The sequence below is a fragment of the Ambystoma mexicanum genome, chromosome 4q, assembly GCF_040938575.1.
Source record: "Ambystoma mexicanum isolate Mex_15411 chromosome 4q, UKY_AmexF1_1, whole genome shotgun sequence".
Classification (NCBI taxonomy): Eukaryota; Metazoa; Chordata; class Amphibia; order Caudata; family Ambystomatidae; genus Ambystoma; species Ambystoma mexicanum.
The window spans coordinates 952,444,507-952,464,924 of NC_090928.1; the positions used below are offsets into that span (position 1 = coordinate 952,444,507).

The window sequence follows — 20,418 nt, forward strand, 5'->3', positions numbered from 1 at the left end:
GAGGAAGGGATGGAAGTCTCATCATAATGTTTTTCTTGCTGAGGAAGGTTTGGGGATAGTTGGCTGGGACATGGAGAGGGTGGAACAGGTACATGTGGGACAGTGATATTTAATTTTTTCATTCGTTTCAGAGGATCTTCTAATATCTCTCTTGGTATATTATGTTTAATGTCTGTATGGTCTGTTAAAAAGGAAATTGGTAAGTATACATAAAGTAATGGTTATTAATTGGCTTATATAGAGAAGATTAGTGTCTACCAATAGTAACATTTCATCCCGAGGAAATTTTTCTTCCAGCCATTCCAAAGTACTAGACATTTCTGCATAAAAAATAAATAAAATAGTTTTAGTGTACCTTTTGTTGTTACTGCTGCGTAGGTGTCCTGTTGATTTTTGCTGTGCAGATTCTGTGAGGTAATTCTGTTGGAGGCATATTTATTTTGTTTTGGTATATTCCATTATGTTTTCCATTATGTTGCATATGCCATTTAATTGGATGGTTGGTGTCTTACATATACAGTTTCCACTTTTTATTTATTATTGAATGTAATGTATTTATGTGCCGCTTTTTGAATATGTTGAGTGTTTTTATTGCATGATACAACAATGTCAGATACCCCCTGAGTTTTTGGATAGTGTTGATGTTGACCGTGTCCGTCCGTAAACACACGCACTGTCTGCGGACGTCTAAATTCCTAGCGGGGGCAGTGGGTTCAGTATCTTCTATTTTATATGCATATAAACTAAGGTAATCCCAGTAAACATTTATCAAATGTATATTTTCTATATTTACGTTCAGTGAAAAAACTTTGTTAAAGGGGTGTTATGGTTAGGTTGAGCTACTAAAAACCTATGAAATTCAGTAAAAAAACTTTGCTAAACGGACGTTATGGTTAAGTTGCTCTACTAAAAACCATTTGTGATGTCATCTTTGATGTCCTGGGTGTTAGTCTTAGCAGTGCACGGTGGTGGCGCGAGTTATGGTTGCTTAGCTTACCATAACTGGCAAATTTCAGGGGTTTTTCGGTTTTACTTGGAACCATAACATCCCTTTAACAAAGTTTTCTCATAGAATTTCATAGGTTTTTAGTAGAGCAATTTAACCATAACGTCCCTTTAACAAAGTTAGTTTTTTTACTGTATATATATATATATATATTACATGGACGTGGTAGCGTCCATGTAGTTATGGTTAAGTTGGTGTTTCCATAGGAAGAGCATTTTTTGGGTGGCTTATAACTTTGCTCCCTCTGGAATCCTCACCAAACTTTGCAAAAAAAGTATATGGCCCACTCTGAATTGTTTTGCAAAGTTTGGTGAGGATTCGTCCAGGGGGGGAAAAGTTATAGGGGGGGGTCCCAAAACTTTTTTTTTCCTATAGACATAATGGGGAAAAACTTTGCGCAAGGCCACAGGCCAAACCGCTGGACGGATTTACACCAAATTTGCGGCAGGAGCGGGGGCTTGGTCCCGAAAGCGTGCTTTTGCAAATTTGGTGTAAATCCGTATAGTAGTTTTTTTATAAAATGACCAAAACGTAAGGCAAAAAAATTAGTGATATCTGTGTTCGCTTCGCGGACGGACTTCCCTGTTTGCTCCGCGGACAGCACCCCGATTGGCCCATGGCCTTGCGTCATGTCCGCGGACATGCAACGTGTTCGCTGATTGGACGGCGAGGGGCGTGGAGCACGTCAGATTTTCTGTGGCACCCGCCATCTTGTATTCGCCGTCGACCACGTACAGCGCGGTGAAACGTGGATAAAAAATTGTATTTAGTGCCGTGTGTTGGTGTGTAAGAGTGTTTGGGGAGGGTGGGGGAGTATGAGATAGGTTCAATGTTTTGTTTTTTTATGTGCTAGACGTTTTTGTTGCATTCGATTTGTCTGTGGAGAACACGGCTGTTCTGACATTTTGTAAATAAACTAAATGGTGGGGTGTTTAGAGGACGAAGTATGTGTCATTTTTGTTCGCAAGGAAGGTAAAAATGAGCTATGAACACTCGCGGTGTAGTTAATTGTTCGTAAATACACAAACTGGGGTTGTCCTCAGGACGCTGTCCGTATTGTAATCTGTCTAGTTGAATGTGTTCTAAGAACACTTGCGGTGTCCCGAAATGGTTGCAATTACACAAAATGGGGGTGTTCTGAGAACGTTGTTTGTATTGTTCGTTGTCAGGGTGAAAGTGTTTTAAGACCACTCCTTTTGTCTGCTAATAGTAAAATTTCCTATGGGCGTCAACCGACTTTTTGTCCACTAAAGAAACGATAAATCCGGCTGGTGTGCGCCGACATTATGTGATAATCCTATGACTGACGCTATTGACCTGGCTGACTTGCTTTTGCGACACTAAATCATATCTCCCGCCCCTAAGCCTGATATTATCAAAGCATTCATATTCCCCGCCTCTCTCCGTGACGTTACAGGGTGCGTCATCAAACGCGCCCAGTCCTCTCCAGTGCTAAGTGACTTTACACAGAACCCGGAAGACAACACATATTATGTCACAACACAGCGCGCCACAATTCGGAATATGAAACAGTGATTTAAAAGCAAACAGCAAGATTGTAAATTTTGTAAAGTACATTTATTTGACATCAAATGTTTAGAGAATATTCAGCAATTTGCATTTGTCTTTGTTGTCGATCCGCAAAAGTTCATGTTGAGGCACGCGATGTTCCTTTGCGGTACAGAGGGTGTTAGATCAGCTTACAACTCAGTGCGCCACAATTCGGAATATGAAACTGTGGTTTAAAAGTAAACAGCAGGATTGTACATTTGGTAAAGTACATTTATTTCACATGAAATGTTTAGTGAATATTCAGAGATTTGCTATTGTCTCTGCTGTCGATCAGCAAAAGTTTATTTTGAGCCACGCGTTGTTCCTTTGCGGTAGATAGGCTGTTGGTTTATGATAAAAGCAGTAAATGGTCGCTCTGATAATCGGAAGGTTGCTCCAACAACGAGCCATTAGACCACCCTATTGGTTGGTATGTTGTTTGTACCCGCTAGTACTGCGTAAGGGCATATTGGTCCTTGGCGATTGTCCCATAAAATGGTGAGGGTCATGAAGTTGCATATTTGGACCTGCACCTGGCAGTTGAAGACCCCATCCGCTGGAGTCTGTAAATCGTGACATAGGCAAAATGGTGCCACATACCTGTTTTAAAAAACATAAATAAGTCTCACCAGCCGATCTTCATTAAAAATCATCATTTTATTTATTAGGGCGTGAAACTATTTGCTATCGAAGATAGTGCAACTGAGTATGTTAATAATAAAATAATAATATTTTCCCATTCATATAGCGCTAAGAACCGTGAGGTATCTAAGCGGTGCTTATTATTAACCACGGTGTGTGGTGCTCATGTATCAACCACGGAAGGATGAAAGGCTGAGTTTGGCCTTGCCGGGATTCGAACTTGCGTTAGCAAGCTGTGCACGGATGTCAAAGCGAGCGTTGTAATCGCTGTGCCACTTGACAGGCTACAGTGAAGTGGCACAGCGAGTAGAGCGCTTGACCGCCTATAGACCGGTTACATTATTTCTATTAACCCACCCTGTGTCGTCTGCCTTTTTCAGAGCCCTCTAAACGACAGGGGATCAATTCGGCGGTGATAGTGCGCGGTAGAAAACATTATGCCACTTTCAACGAACAAGTTCAACTTGAGCGGTCTTTAATGCTATGCTATTGTAATTATATTTGGTATAAAATAATCTAAAGGGTTACTTGCAGTACAATTGCAATTTCCACTGTCTACGAGTAGTGCAGTCCCAAAATACGACTCCGCGTGTGCGAACGATCTTTCGCATAGTGATATAATATATAAAAGTGGTTTTGTTTCAGAAATTTCATCCTTATCTTCTCTTACGTTTTAGCAACACTCCTTCAAGAGAAGTCTTTCATCACAATCTCTGTCTGTCAAGGTCAAAACACAATACAACCTTATAGTCCGCTTCGTGAGCCTCTCCGGGGCCCGAGAAAAAAATGGAAGCAGCTGACCTTCACTGTGAACGAGCATAAATTCTTACTTTGCAACATTCTGTGTAAAGCCATCTGTGAGAAGTTGGTTTTTGCACGCCATGTTTGTATATTGTTTGTGTGATATTAAAAAAAGTTTGTTTAAGGGACGTTATGGTACTAAGTACAGCCGAAAGACCCCTTAAAATCGCAATTTATGGTAAGCTATGAAGAATAACTCGCGCCACCACCGTGCACTGCTAAGACTAACAGCCAGGACATCAAAGATGACATCGCAAATGTCATTGATGAAATCACTGATGACATCACATGTGTATGTACTTTTCATTGAATTTGTGTACTAGGAATTTTTATTAAAATGTTGTGAAAAAAGTGTCAAGGATATTGCAATAAATATCATACCATTATTAGTGCTTTGAACGATGCATTGATATAAATAGCATTGTATTATGGGATTCTATCTAGTATACTGAGCTACTAATGGAGAAACATAGCATTGTGTGCAGAGTACAAGATGAAAGTATAATATTTGTAATGTTAATATGTTGAATAATGAAATGAAAATTCACAAAATGGGGGTGTTCTGAGGACGTTATTCGTATTGTGTGATTGCTTAGCTGTATGCAATGAGGGAATGGCACAGAGAGTAAAGTGGACGCCGTCCGCGGACACCGCAGCTGTTCGTGGACAGGGCATGCTACATCTGGGTTTTTCCAGGAAATCCAACATGGAAAGAAGACTGCACGGATCAGCCAATCCGATGTCGAGGTTGTGGATTTGTGTTGAAAGAGACTGTGTGTAGTGAAGATGGCAGAAGTGGAGAAAGTCAGGGTGTTGGTGCTCGGAGATATGTTTGTACATGGTTTACAACAGTACGCTCAATGCAGGCATGTTGCAAAGAACTTTGATGTGAAAGGAGTGGAGGTGCTGTGGAGCACTGTGCCTGATTGCAATGTACAGGGAATTGTACAAGTTTGTGAGGATATGGCCACGATGAACAGTCCGCATGTGGTAGTTTTGCACTATGGTGCTTTCCATTTGGGCAACGTCAGTGCCCCTACTTTGTTGGCTGATTTGGAACGCTCGGTTCAAGCCGTAATGAAGATCCTTCCAAATGCGAAAGTCATTTTTTCTGGATTACTACCTAGGGCAATATGGGACAATAGTTCAGTTTTTTGTCCTCAGCAAAACATTGCTAGGTGTGTCATCAACCTAGGCATGTGTGCCTTCATGCTTAGAGCTGGTATGTTCTTCTGTAACAATGAGAATATTGATGCCAGTAATGCTGTTAATTTTAAAGAAGATGGCATTTCTTTATCTTTTACGGGAAATGCCTTTCTATTTTGGAATGTAAGGGTTGCTTTGGAGAAGGTTATGTGAAGATTTTAGGAGTAAAGTAAGAAAAAAAACAAGAAAAAAAATACAAAATAACAGGTGTCTGTCAAGCATCTGTAAAAAAAAAAAATAAAAAACGGCTCTTTTCAGAGCCAACTTCAATGGGGAAATGGGGCTCACTATTTAAATTTACATTCACCACGCTCAGATTTTCGATATGTCCGCGGACATGGCGGTAGTCCGCGGACATGAAAATCACTACGAGGGGGTTAGTATGTTCTATGTTACATGTATATGAAATCAGGGATATTATGGTTAAGTTGTGCTACTAAAAACCTATGAAATTCAGTGAAAAAACTTTGTTAAAGGGACGTTATGGTTAAGTTGCGCTACTAAAAACCTATGAAATTCAGTAAAAAAACTTTGTTAAAGGGACGTTATGGTTAAGTTGCGCTACTAACAACCTATGAAATTCAGTGAAAAAACTTTGTTAAAGGGACGTTATGGTTCAAAGTAAAACCGAAAACCCCCTGAAATTCGGCAGTTATGGTAACATAAGCAACTATAACTCGCGCCACCGTGCACTGCTAACACTAACACCCAGGACATCAAAGATGACATCACAAATGCCATTGATGACATCACTGATGACATCACATGGCTGGCTCTCCCTTTTTATCCTTTACTGACATATCGAAGCCACATAGTTTTCTTCAGTAACAGTCAGGAAGTAAAAATTGAAAAGGTACTATATTTGTAGACTTAGGGTCAAGTCACATCATATGAAACATATACATAGCGGAAGACACAGGCTTGAAAGAGAGCAATCCTTTCTGTGCATGAAGATAATCATTAGGGTTATCAGCACTTTCTCATAGTTTTATTTTTATTACTCTACCTTCCCTGTATATGCTCATATATGTATACATTATACTCACTCTCCTTTCCTTTGGGTGCAGTCACATCATGTGATACACATACATATGGTAAGTAGCATCTTTGAAACAGAGCAATAGTTTCTCTGCATAAAGACAATCAGTTAGGTTATGAACTCTTTCTGTTACTACTTCTGCTTTTTTGTTTACTTCACTGTCCCTGTATATACTCATATGTGTATGTGTTGTTGTCTCTTTGTGTTTTGTCTGTAATAATGATGTATTAAGTGGGTTTTATTATCTACTTATTACATGTTTCACAGTATGCAAAACTCTAATAAGAAAGCAGTTATCATTTCAGTATTCAACATGGCAAGATTATGAATATGGGCCCTTCATCATGTATGCTGCACACACTGCCTATGTTTCTGCATGAGTAGCTTAGTATACTGGATAGAACTTCATAATAGAATGCTATTTATATCAATGCATTGCTTAATGCACTAATTAGCTCATGATATTTATCCCAATGATCCTTGACAGTTTTTGGTCAGCATTATAAGAATCCCTTGTACAGATTTTATGAAAAGTAAATGCACATGTGATGTCATCAGTGATGTCATCAATGACATTTGTGATGTCATCTTTGATGTCCTGGGTGTTAGTGTTAGCAGTGCACGGTGGGGCGAGTTATGGTTGCTTATGGTACCATAACTGCCGAATTTCAGGGGTTTTTCGGTTTTACTTTGAACCATAACGTCCCTTTAACAAAGTTTTTTCACTGAATTTCATAGGTTTTTAGAAGCGCAACTTAACCATAACGTCCCTTTAACAAAGTTTTTTTACTGAATATATATATATATTATTGTTTTCATAAATGCAGACTTTATATAGTTACAAATATGATGGCTTTTTCAGTGAAGTTGGCTAGAAGGCCTGAAAACACACGACTGTACATCATCTGAATAATGTTGTGAAAATGTTTGGGATGAAAGAAGACTGGCTTTATGTTGGCAATCTTCCAGGAGAGCTTTTTTGCCGAGAATTACTGGCACGCACTAGGGACTGGGGCGAGGGGGGAGAGGGAGGCTTGTTTAACTATACAAATACAGTAAAATGGTGCAGCTCTGAATCGCTTGCAGTGTATGGATTTGCACACGGGTCCATCCACAGACTGTCTTGAAACGTATATTCTGCCGACTTCATGTCAGGAAAACTCTCCAATTGTCGTTATAATGATGTGGTACCGCCTAACAGCATCTAATAAGATTGTAGTTGCTCAAAAGCTGGTCAGCATCGGGTACTTAGTATCATGGCGCCATGAGCTCTCAGTGATTATTCAAGTATATTTTATAAAACATGATATATACATCAATTGAGCCGTTTGCACAAAGCGGATATATAAGGGATTTAAGAGCCTGCTTCTGAGATTTTTGGCAACCTGAAGTCAGATGTCATTCCCAAAAGGCTCGACTGAGCCTTTCATCCTGCGTTGATGCCATTAAATGCATGAAAAATAACACCTATTATTACAGGGTTTAGAAGAGGATGGAATTCCGAAAGCAGCATTATAGAAAACAGTATTATTATTATTATGGGGGATTTTGGTATGCATAAACAGACAAAATGAAAGTTAAAATACCAATGCTCTCTAAAGTTGCCTTCGTTACTTATGTCAACAAAGTGACTTGTTATTTTTGATATTTAAAGAATATGGCAAAAACACTCCTTTTAGAGAATGAATCGCTCTTGCTTGACTAAATGTATATCAATAATTAGCATTTAACAATTACATACAGATTTGTTGTGCATGTCAATAGCCAAAGTAATATATACATCTTTTCTCGTTTTCTGAACATAGCTAACTACAAACATGTATGTCTTGAAAAAGGGAAGAGCATGATCAAAAGATGAAAGACCCGTGTTAATGTGCAAGAAAAGTTGTAACAATCAAAATATTTTCCAAACCACATTTGTGACTGGATGTACTGCTCATGAATTAAGGATATGGTGCAGAAAACGACTACAACGCTATGATTGTCTATAGAACGTTATAACGACCCACAAATTGAAAGTGGATACATGCACTAAATGTCAACATATGCAGGACTTCATTTTCTGGTTAGGAGCCCTTTGTGAATACAGAATATAATTGGCACATAACTTTGGCTTCTTTAACAGCCTTTTTATGGGGCTGCTTAGAAACATGTTTGGCTATATGTAACCAGTGCAAAAAAAAAAGTGGCAATGCTGATGCTTGGCCACAAACCTGCAATCATGTCACTTCAGCATTAAAGACACATTGGCCCCCATTCCAGGGCAGAATGAATCTCAAGGTTCTATGCCTGACTCATAAAGCCTATGTACATACCGCACTGCTTCACTCACTGTGTGTCCCTCCGGAATTCGTCTTAAAGAATTCCAAGATAGAAAAAACGAAAATGACTGCCAAACTCCCAACTTCGCAAGACTGTCTTCTTTGCAGAAAAGTACCATGCGATCTCAAAGACATAGACGACCCACTTCTGTTTAGATGTTTAGAAAGAACCTCAAACAGGTGTCGGTCCCGCACCAAGATGCCTGATCTATTAATCTGGTGAAATCTATATACAACCGCTTCAATTGAAACACCTTGATATGTTGGTCAAGAAGAGCCAGGTATGGGGTGAACAGCTAGGGAGAGAGGTTAGAAGCCTGGGGAACACGACAAGTAGAGATAGAGATAGAGGAGCGGAAGTACCCAAGTTGGACCTGGGAAGGTCAATCGTAGAGGAAAGAGGTCAGTCAAGCCGGGGCCTGAACGGTGATACCCAGGTTATCACGGAGACGATTGAGCAGGATGGCAAGAGTGACCATGTCAAAGGCAGAAGAGAGATCAAGTAAGATGATGACACAGGGGGTGTTGGAGTCAAGGTTGGAGAGCAGATCTTCACGGATGTTCAGGAGAGCTGTTTTCGTGCCTCTGGCAGCTCTGGAGCCAGACTGATGGTCATGGAGACAACCCAACCAATTCAGTGTGAATATTAAGCTGGGAGATGTCTAGCTTTTCCAGGAGTTTAGGCAGGAAAGGAGTGATGCAGATTGGGCAGTAGTTAGCAGGGCAGGAGGGGTCGGCTGAGGATTTCTTAAGTAGAGGGTGCACAAGGGAGTGTTTCAGGGGGGAAGGGAATACTCCAGTGGCGAAGGAGTGGTTGCAGAAGTCAGCCAAAGAAGCAGTCAGGTGTCAATGTGGTCCTTGATGGTTTTAGAGGAGCAGGGTAGAACCTGTTTCGACGAGACTTTCATAGATCGGACTTGTCTAGAAACCTCATCTGGGGAGAACAGGGGAAAGGCAGAGAACTAGGGAGGAGAGGTGCCACAGAAGGGCCAGAGGAAGAGAGGGGACCAGAGGTAGGAGGAGAGAGGAAGAGAGAGGGGACAGGATATCCTGAGTTTTAGAGCTGAAATGAGAACCCAGGGCCGGGCAGAGGGCGAGGTAGAGACTGCAGCAGGATTGGCTAGCTCCTTGCAGATTTTAAAGAGTTCAGCCCAGTTGTTGGATACTGCAGAGACGCAGGCTTGGATGAGGGCTCTCTTCTTGGTGCGGACAGAGACCCAGTATTGCCTTTGGAGCAGGCGGCAGGCCAGTTTGTCAGAGGATGTACAGGAAGCACCACATTTCCTCTAAGCCACCCTGCACTTGCTTTTAAGGGTGACGAGGTCTGAGTCGTACCAGGAATTGCACTTGGCTTTGGACTTCAAGCGGATCCTCATGACAGGGGCAAGAACATCAAGAGTATCAGATATAGCAGAGTGGAGCATAGAAGGGGCTGTGTCAGGATGTGAGTCATCCGAAGGGGGAGAGGGGCGTGAGGAAGTGGCGGCGAAAGCCTTAACTGACACACGATTCATGGTTCACATAACCGAGAAGATAGGTGGCAGTGCTGGAGTTGGCTCGGCCTGAGGAGTCGAGATAGTGAGCTGGGCGGAAAGGAGCAAGTGATCACTCCAGGAGAGAGGAGTGGTGAGAGGGATAGAAAGGGGAAGGTCTGTAGAGATCAGAACATCCAGAGTGTGCCCAGTAGAGTGAGTTGGGCCAAAGGGGAGGATAGAAAGTGAGAGAGAGTTGCAGATGTCGCAATAGAGTCCAGAGGAAGGATATGAAGCATCCAAGTGGATGTTTAAAAGTCTCCAAGAAGGAGGAGTTGAGTGGTCGAGACCAGGAGGGAAGAGGAGAGGTGCGCCCACTCGGAGAGGAAGGAGGAGATCTGACAAGGTGGCTGATAGGTGGTAGCCACAGTAATGGAATGGATAGGAGAAAGAGAGAGCCTGCAGACGAGGCATTTGAAAGAGTAGTAGGCCTGCGTAGGAATGACAGAGGCAGGAATCTACTAAGTGAAGGTCAGGGCTATACCCCCTACGGAACGATTGGACATTGGCGCGGAGAGGATCTTATAGCCACCTGGGAGGAGAGTGTCAAAACTCATGACAGAGCTGGCCGTGAACCATGTCTCAGTGAGACTGAGGACATCAAGGTCAAGTTCTTCGCGGAGGCCACAGATGTCAGAGGGGTGTTTGACAGCTGAGCGAGAGTTTATAGTGGCAATATGGAGAAGGTTGCCATCCTTGAAAGACTTCCAGAGAGGGGTTCAAATCAGAGGTACGCCCTGTGGAGGTGTAGAAGAAGTCAGAGGGGGCGGCAGAAGAGGAAGGAGGAGAGGGCAAGGTAGCCCAGGAGGAGAGAGCAGGGGAGGCAAGGAATCTCTGGAGGGAAGAAAGGGGACAGCAGGAGAAGAAAAGAAATTGATGAGGCTCAGGAAGCGTCTGTCAAAGAGGAGAAGGTTGGCCTGAGGGCCTTGGACCAAGACGATACCATTCAGGTAAACATTACTGATGACCTTAGAGGAGTTAAAGAGGCCAGGAGAGCCACCCACTGGGTGCCACCATTAATGGGAGAAGAAGAGAAAGGAGAAAGCACAGAGACCATATGGAGAGTCCATAGGTCTGGCGAGGGAACGACAAAGAGGATGTCGGTGAAGGTTTGCCTGGAGGAAGCCCTGGTATAGGTGTCAGCAATAGGGAGGCCTGGGTTGGAGACCAGGATGTCTTTTTTAAACTTCTTCCTACCAGATTTAGGGAGGAGAGCAGGATAGTCGAATGTGAAGCAGTTAGAAAAGATAGGGGAGACAGCGAGCTCCATAGAGAAGGTAGGGAGAGGAGAGAAGAGGAAGGGGATGGGCAGAACATACCGGAAGGGCGCAAGCAGACGAGACAAAGAGAGACGAGACAATAGTAGACAATTGGTCAAGACGACAGGAGCTCAGACAATGGTAGAAAAGTTTGCTAGATTAATTCTTTGCTAAGAAGGCAAAACCCCAGAAAGGCACTACTTTCACAATGTAGTTTAAATACCGGAAAAAACACACCTAAGTCTGAGAGTACTGTATAGTGGGAAAAAGGCCTAGGTTTCACAATGCAGTCTAAATACTTTCACAATTCAATTTAAATACATTCACAATTCAATTTAAATACTTTCACATAGCAATTTAATTTCCGGAAAAAAACACATCTAAGTCTGAGAGTCTGCTAAGGAGCAGGGTTTCCAGGGTAGAGTGAAGGCTCTATTCCTCACCCGGGCCACTCCTACCTTACTAGACACTGCTGGTTGATGGCTGGCCACTGGCTTCCCCTGCTGATGCCTGCAGATACGAGATGGAGCCGCCTCTGTAGGAGCCGCCTTTTGCCTGGGGCCCTTAGCCGTAGGGGCTGCCGGGCAGAGGGCTGCCCTGGGAAGGTCAGTTATAACCTTCAACACACCAATCAGGGGAGGTTGGGCGGGCTGTGAGACGGGAGGGCTCGGAATCCTGAAGCGGAAGCAGGTGGGGAAGCGAGGGAGAGGGACACACAATGGGGCTGAGAGAGGATAAATTACACCCAAAATCAAGGAAAAGGCCCAGGAGGAATTTTAGTTTTTGCACTCACCTTGCAACACGATGCAAAAGAGACAATTTACCTGCTGTCTGGGCAGGGTTTTGGGTCCTGGTTCCTCCTGGTCCGAACAGGTCCAAACAAGAATTGCCCTTTTTCCGTATGCCCTTCTCTTCGGACCCCCGGGCAAGAGATGCCCTTGATCTAAGAGTTAAGAGCACAAAGGAAGAGGTAGGGCTAAGAATGTGGGTGGAGCTTAGGCCAGGTGACCTAGATCCACTTACACCTGCTCCCCATCTGCAAAGGAAAAGAGGCTTTGTCACCCTTTGAACTATTTATAGGACTCCAGCACTTGAGATTCAAGAATGTCATCTCTTGTTGCCTGAGAATGACTCCTTTTCTCTTCCCTCCCCCCCTCACATTTATGATCCTCCCCTCCTCCCTTCCCCGATTATTTTGCCCCTACGTTTTAACACTCCCATGACCCTAATGTGAATTGTATTTCCACGTTTGGCATGTTCTAAATTACCAATATAATAAAGCATGCAATATACATGTTCTAAATAGTAATTTCATGCCCTTGTTTTTCATTGTAAGAAGATCAATTAAAATGGAACTTGTGCATTTGGCACACGGCTTTAATGTTGAAGTCACAGCAGCTTTAGGAAGAAAGAATAACCTTGAGCAATGTGATTTCACACATTGAGCAAAGCAGAGACACCGTGAATGCCTATGTTAAATGGCAAAGAAAGTTTGATTTTGTTGTTTTTACTTGAAATGAAATGTGTCAACTGTCTTAGGTCTGGCAAATAAACAATGATCACAATGCTCATCTATCCACAGCAAACTGCATACAGAGAATGAGACGAACTCCTCCACTGGATGAACTGCAGCCTCCTCCATATCAGAATGATGGAGGTTCTCCGCACCTCTCAGGCACTCCCTCTGAAATTGAAGATAGCAAATGTGACTTCTCCTACTGTAGCAACAGCCCAAGATACTCTTATAACAAGTGTCCAAGCGAAGGAAGCATGGGGCAAGATACTGAACTATTTCACAACAAAGGCTATGAGGAGGATGTACCGAGTGACAGCACGGCTGTCCTCAGCCCAGAAGTAAGTGATGTAAACCTATTGATGTAACAACAAAGACCACTTTTATGTCTTGCTATTTACTTATTATTTTGCACGTTAATCACTCTTTCTCAGCGGGGACTGTCAGAATGTGTTATACTTAACCTCTTGTGCTATGTCTTGCAGCATCCTCCTCTTAAAAGATCTGAAGACACTTGTATGAAATCGTTCCTCATTTGTGAGGCCTCATTAGGCCTATTTTTCATTCAGAATCTGTCAAGCAACTTCTATTGTCTTTAATCCTTGCCATCCCGGCAGATGAGTACTGTTGTGCCCATAAATCTACCCCTATCCTTCTGAAATGCAAACAGCCACCTTTGCTACTTTCCCATTCAATCTTCTCCTATGCCTCAATTCAATTAGCACCTGGTTGACTTTCCCAAAAAGTGATTCATGAATATGTGTGGGGCTCTACACTAGGAATGTAGGCAACCCATGCATATTTGCCCCTTGGGGCTCCCCAGTCTCACCACAAGCCTCTATTGGGATTCTGGAGATTGACAAGAGTCTGCCCGTTCCTTATGAAATGCACTAAACATGGTATTTTGATGGTTGTTGGCATAAACTTTTATTAATGTTGAAACTCAAGAGAAAACCTAACTTTCCCTAACTCTAAGAGGGGTTTCCCGGCCTCAACTAAAATACTAAGGGTTCCGTCAAGATGTTTGTGTAAATCAATAGTCCACGGTCCTCTTCAAAACCCTACGTCTGTCCCTCACACTTATCACTAAACTAAAGAGGTAGTGGATCTTCTTGGTCCAGAAGAATGGCTCCATTCTTCTGGACAGCGAATCACAGTTCCAGTTATTAGGTGGCATCTTTACGTGAATGAAATGACTCCCTTCCCCAGGCCTCAATCGCTTTCCAAGGCACAAAACAAAGTTCTGGGTTGTAATGACAAAAGGTAGTAAATTCTCAATTCAAACTCAAAAGGTAAAGTTCAGCTTCAAACGTCAACATTCCTTATTGACCATAGTTGCTTCTCCACTATTGGGTTCCTGGAGAATGCCTCCCATCTCCATGTATATTGTCGGAAAGCCAGGGGGAATGATTCCCTTCCCTTGGACTCTCTTTTCACTTGGTTGCACAATTTCACAATGCCAGGGGAATGACTCCCTTCCACTGGCCTTCCTTGGCTTTGTTCTCACACTTTGTTTTCTTTTGCTTTCACAGTTAATACCCACAGAGGGAATGACTCCCTTGCCATGGCCTTTCTTATTCTTCATTTTACAGTTTACAAAATGCCTTTCTTTGCTTTCCTGCTCTGGCAGATCTGGTTCACTGCCCTGCCAGGTACTGCCACGAAGAAGATGGCCCAGGAGGCTATTCATTATTGGGTGCAGGTCCCAGACCCGCCTTTCATCACTCTTCAGCCCTTCTGGTGACCCACCAACCGTCCCACCAACCCAGATAACTGCAGGGCACTTGCCGGTGTTTTCCGGTCAGTTGTGGGCTTCTCAGCGTTCCTTCTCGGGCTGCTTCTCCAACGGCTCTGGTGGCTCCGCAGCGTCTTCTCCTTCTTGGGCTGTGCTTCTCCAGCTGACTGCGCGTACCAGCTCCCCCGGTCAGCTGGGATCCCGTTCTTCCTCCCATCTCGTTGATCTGTCCACAGCAGACCTGCAGGAACCGCCTCTGCCTGCAGATAAGCGTCTTGGCTCCACTTCTTCTGTATTCTCGCTCGCCGGCTTAGAATCTCATGATTCCTCCAGGGAGGGCTTCTCTCTCTCTCTTCCATAGTCCTTCCTCTATTTCTATGCATGCTTCTCCAATGCGAGTTGAAGAATCACTAGAAGGCTCACTAGAAGTTCTAGGAATAATTGGGAGGGCTCTGCACCTCCTCCTCGTCCCACTACTTGGCCATTGGATTTGTTCTTTGCTCTTCTTCGTCCCAATGTGAGGCAAGGATGTTTCTCTTGGGTAGTCCCTACTCTTCCTCGTCCTGCTGGAAGTTAAGTACTGGGTATTGCAGAGACACATGGATGTCTGTGGTAAGGAAGTGAGGGATGAGAAGGTGGGCCTCATGGACGGAGATGAGGTAAAGGAAGTGGGTGGAGGGTGAGGGATGTTGTACCACGTTCTACCTTGAACGTTGTCCTTGTTCCTAGAGGGGAAGTCTCTCCCCATGAGATCCTCCATCTGGGTACCACCCCCAGGGGGACTGTCGGGTAGCAGCCTCACCTCCCCGTCCTCATAGGACGGGGCTCCCCCTTGGGGAAAAGTGACGACATCTCAGGATTCGTCACACCAAATATAGTGTCTGTTGGAGAAGGTTAAAACAAACCATGTCCCACTTTCATGCAGGGGACCACAAAGATTAGTGGGACATGAGCTTTTTGGTGCTATACAAAAAATAAATACTTGAGAGTTTTGAGAACAATAAATCCTCCACTTCCCTAAATGGGCCTGCCCAAAGTGAACATGGCTTACTTCCTTGTGACAGGCACTCTTTTGCAGGGCACTGTTGCATTTTAATTGTTTTAAACCCTCCAGAGCCACACAAGGTATAGAAAGAATCCAGTCTGTACTATGGATCGCTAGGTGTTTTAAAAATAAATGTGAAATCTTGCCCCACTTCCCTGCAGAGTTTTGGCAAGTCTGCATAGCCAGGGGGACATATTTTCCTTTTAGGAGTAGGATGTGAGAGACAATTACATGAAAGTACAGTCTGAACAATATGTCTTTAGCTAATCTAGACTAGTAGACTAATAGTATAAAAGGTGAACATAGGTATGTCAGTTGTTCCGAAGAGAAGGCACTTTGTGGTACAGTTTCAAACATTGAAGGATTTGTGCAGGAAGGATGGTTCAAATGCAAAGGCACAAATGCCTAGATAAGCTTAGTAAGTTAAACATACATTTACCTAATAGTACACATTCCCTTAACTAAGAGGGCGAGCACAAAGATAACAGTTAGGCATCTGCACTTGAGTGTGTGCTAAGCACGCAGCAGTAAGAGTCTTATTGATTCTGAGATAGTTGATACCCTGAATTCGATGGATGTTCTGAGAAACAGTCTAGGCCTAGGTAAACTGCTCAGTGTGAAATTGTGGAAAGGCAGGCGTCACAAAGTTGATAGCATCGAAGGCCAAGGGGCACAAGACCACTATCAAGCAGACCATTAGCAGGGGGTATATAAATGGAATTCATGGACAGACATATTTGTTGGAACTCTATGGTGAATCGAAGCAGAGATCATGCCTCCTATGTTGCACCCTAAAAGTGATGGGCATCCCTATAAAGTGGGATAGGCTTCATGTGGCAACTGAGATAGCAAATATACCTTTCTTAGTCCCAGTCACCAATACGTTGGAAACCGAATACAACGTGACTTCCGATGAGACCCAGAGTCTGACTTTGCATGTACCTGCACCCTCTCTTATAAAGTGCCTCTAGCCCACGATTAAGGTAAGAACGCTATTGCCTCACTGCTGCACTATTGGACAAAAGATGGACGCCATTGGTTTGAAAATAATCTGCCAAAACTCCTCACTAGATTTCCCGAATAAGAACAGTGACACTATCTTTTGGGGATGTAATAAACGCACATTAATGGGGGTAACAGCCTTTTTACATCAGAATGCTAGAAGGATAAGCCAAATGAGTTCATGGCGGTGCAGAATTGTCCTGTTGGCGTTTACCTTAATTATGTTATGATTGTTATGATTGTTTATTTGTATTGCGCCTATGCACAAAGTATTTCAAAGCGCTTCAAGGAGGGAGGGAACATGGGAGAAATACACATACATTCTTAACAAGTCCTTGAAACAGATCAGAATGTGAAAAATAACTATCATTTATAACAGATAGTACAAGTGCATGGAACAATAAGGGAGCAGTAAGAGGGGAAAAGGGAGAACAAATCTAGCATTAACATTACTATGCCTGACGACAATTGTTGCAGTGCAAGAGTGACAAGAGGAGGGGGGTTGGGGGGAAGTGTGGGCTAAAGGAATGGAAGGGGTACGGAGAGAAACAAACAAGTGACTACCCAAAATAGGACTGTTCAAGGGGGAGGGAGTGGGAGGATAAGACAAGAAGGGAAAAAGTGGGGGACAATCTATTATCAGTGGTTGCAGGGAACAGATGATAATAGTAAGTGCTGAAAAAGAGGTAAAGGAGTGGTGGTGGGGGCAGAGGGGCAAGACGGCTGCAAAGACAAGCAGCTACGGAGCCTAATTGGGGTAGTGCCAGAATTTGACAGAGGAGGGAGAAAGGGGAAGGAGGGGATAAAGGGGTGACGGAGATGGAGGAGAATAGGAGGGACAGGAGTAAGGCAAGAAATTGAGTCAGGGGGAGCAAAGACACACTAGCGGAAGTCAGGGGGGACATGACACACTGGTGGGGGTCGGGGGGACTTGGGAGACTGAAGGGAGTCAGGGGGACATGAGGACACACTGGTGGGGGTCAGGGTGACATGGCACACTGGAGCGAGTCAGGGGGGCACAAAGACACACTGGCGGGGGTAGGGGTGACATGAGGAAACTGGCGGGGGCCAGGGGGCACAAAGACACACTGGCGGGGGTAGGGGTGACAAGAGAACATTAGAAGGGGTCAAGGGGGCACAAAGACGCACTGGCGGCGGTCGTTGTGGCACAAAGACACACTGGCGGGGATAGGGGTGACATGAAGGCACTGGTGGGGGCACAAAGACGCACTGGCAGGGGTAGGGGTGACAAGAGGACACTGGCATGGGTCAGGGGGACACAAAGACGCACTGGCTGCGGTCAGTGGGGTACAAGACACACTGGCGGGGATAGGGGTGACCTGAGGACACTGGCAGGGGTCAGGGGGGCACAAAGACGCACTGGCAGGGGTCAGGGGGCACAAGACAACTGGCGGGGTAAGGGTGACAAGACTACTCTGGCAAGGGTCAGGGGGGCACAAAGACGCACTGGCAGGGGTTGGAGGGGGCACAAGATGCACTGGCGGGGGTCGGGGGCACAAGACACACTGGCGGGAGTAGGGGTGACATGAGGACACTGGCCGGGGTCGGGGGCACAAGACACTGGCGGGGGTAGGGGTGGCATGAGGACACTGGTGGGGGTTGGGGGGCACGGAGATGCACTGGCGGGGGTCGGGGGGGCACAAGACACACTGGCGGGGGTAGGGGTGAAATGAGGACACCGACGGGGATCAGGGGGCACAAGAAACACTGGCGGGGGTAGGGGTGACATGAGGACACTGCCTGGGGTCAGGGGGGCACAAAGTCACACTGGCAGGGGTAGGGTTGACAAAAGGACACTGGCGGGTGTAGGGGTGACATGAGGACACTGGCGGGGGACGGGGGCACAGAGACGCACTGGCGTGGGTCTGGGGCAGTAAAAAGACGCACTGGCGGGGGTCAGGGGGTGGAGGGAAGACATACTCACGGTTGCCGGGGAGGAGAGGCTAGTGGCGTCCCGTGGTGGACAGGTAGATAAGGCCAAGAGTGGGCCTTGTGAGGAGGGCCAGCCAAGCCTGCCGGCCTCCTTATTGGCCCACATGAAGTGGGCCAGGACCAATCCCAGGCCCCAGCAGAAAGAGAGAAAGGCACACCGGTGCTCGGACAAAGGAAGAGGCCATCTTGGAAGGGCCTAGCCTCATGTAGCAAAGAAGAGGCCACTACATCATGCAACACACAGCAGACCATGCATCTGCTAAGATAAGTTAACAAAATTGCGTGTAGGAGATTGTAAGAGTCACAAAACAATTTTGCAGCAAATGTTTGAGTCGGCCAAGGCGGCATCAAGCGCTGGTGCGTCCAGCCCGGGAGGGGCTTACCTGCAGTTGTAGAATGCAGAATTGCATTGCAAGGCCTCTGGATGGAAGAGTGGAGGCATCCGTGTCTCCGCTCCGGTCACCGCAGTAGAAGCAGTGTATGTAGGCAAAGCCTCTATTGGGGCAAGTACCTTGGTGTTGTGGTGCAACTGCAGGAATGCCTTAAAAACCCTCTACCTCCTGTGGTGCTTGTGAAAAAAGTTACCAGACGTGTTATTCAGTAGTCATGAGATGTTTGGCAATTAAGACGGACAAGAAGTTGGGCAAGTGAAATACTTCTGCAGACCCTGCCATATTCTGGGGCGTGATTCTAAAAGCACCTTTTAGTAATTCTCCACTTTCAGTCAGTCCAAGGACAGGTGCAGCCAACATTCATCGTTTTGTGCATTCCAGACCAGAAGGCACATACAAAATTGGTCCACCAGCAGTTGGTGAGAGAAGAGCAAACCGGACAAGATGCTCCTTAGCTCCGGAACCTTTTCCTTTGAGAGAAAAAGGGTGCATCCCTGCCTTGTGTGATGACTCCAATGGAGCCATCACGTATCCCAATTGGGGAGCAGGTGCAAGTGGATCTTGATCACCTGGCCTAAGCCCAGCCCACCTGTCAATCACCTTAAACTGTTGGTGCCTTCCTGTTTTCCCGCCCTTTTCCCTACTTCTGCAGCCCTCCAGCCTCTCTCCTTTGCAGTTGGTGAGCAGGTGCAAGTGGATCTAGGTCACCTGGCCTAGGCCCCAACCATCTTCTTAGCCCTGCCACTTCCTTTCTGCTTATGAAGAAAAGGGCAATTCTTATTTGGACCTGTTTGGACCGGCAGGACCCATCGTCTGAATCCCTGTTCAGACAACAGGTAAGCAAGCAGTAAAATGTGTATTCTCTGTCCACCCCACAGGCCATCCCCACTGTCACCAGGCAACACCAACGCCCCTCCTCTAAAGCATAGACTCCGCAATGCAGGATCCTCACTCACATCAGCCTCAAGCCCATCAACATCCCCTCACTATCCACACCACGGAAGTTGATGCTCACCAACATCTGCTCAGCTATCACCAATGCAGCTGACATCATCGACCTCATCACTACATACAACATTGATACCATCTTTATCTCTGAGACCTGAGAAACACCTCCACCCACATCCTAGACGTCCTTGTCCCCGATGTCTACAACATCCAACACAGAGACCGGCCGAGCAAGAAAGGCGGAGGCCTTGCATTCACACACAAGACCTTGTGGGCCTGCATCAGACTTGATTTCAACATCATTGGCACCTTTAACGTCCTCTCCTGCCACTTCCCGCTCACTCTGATAGACACAGTCTCCTTCCATCTTATCTACAGACCACCCAACACCAACTTCATCAGAGACTTCACTGACCTAGTCACCATCATGTCCCTCATGCACACAAACAACATCTTCCTAGGAGTCAGTCTTC

General features: G+C 45.1%; 1 protein-coding gene across 5 annotated transcripts in view; it reads left to right on the forward strand.

The window, feature by feature from the left end:
- Positions 1-20,418, forward strand: part of SYT14 (synaptotagmin 14) — a 1,343,600-nt gene that overhangs the window by 935,216 nt on the left and 387,966 nt on the right. For all 5 annotated transcript variants that reach the window (XM_069608509.1, XM_069608511.1, XM_069608510.1 and 2 more), the window contains one exon: positions 12,940-13,211. In XM_069608509.1, coding sequence (XP_069464610.1) covers positions 12,940-13,211 — 272 coding nt within the window. The remainder of the gene's footprint in view (positions 1-12,939; positions 13,212-20,418) is intronic.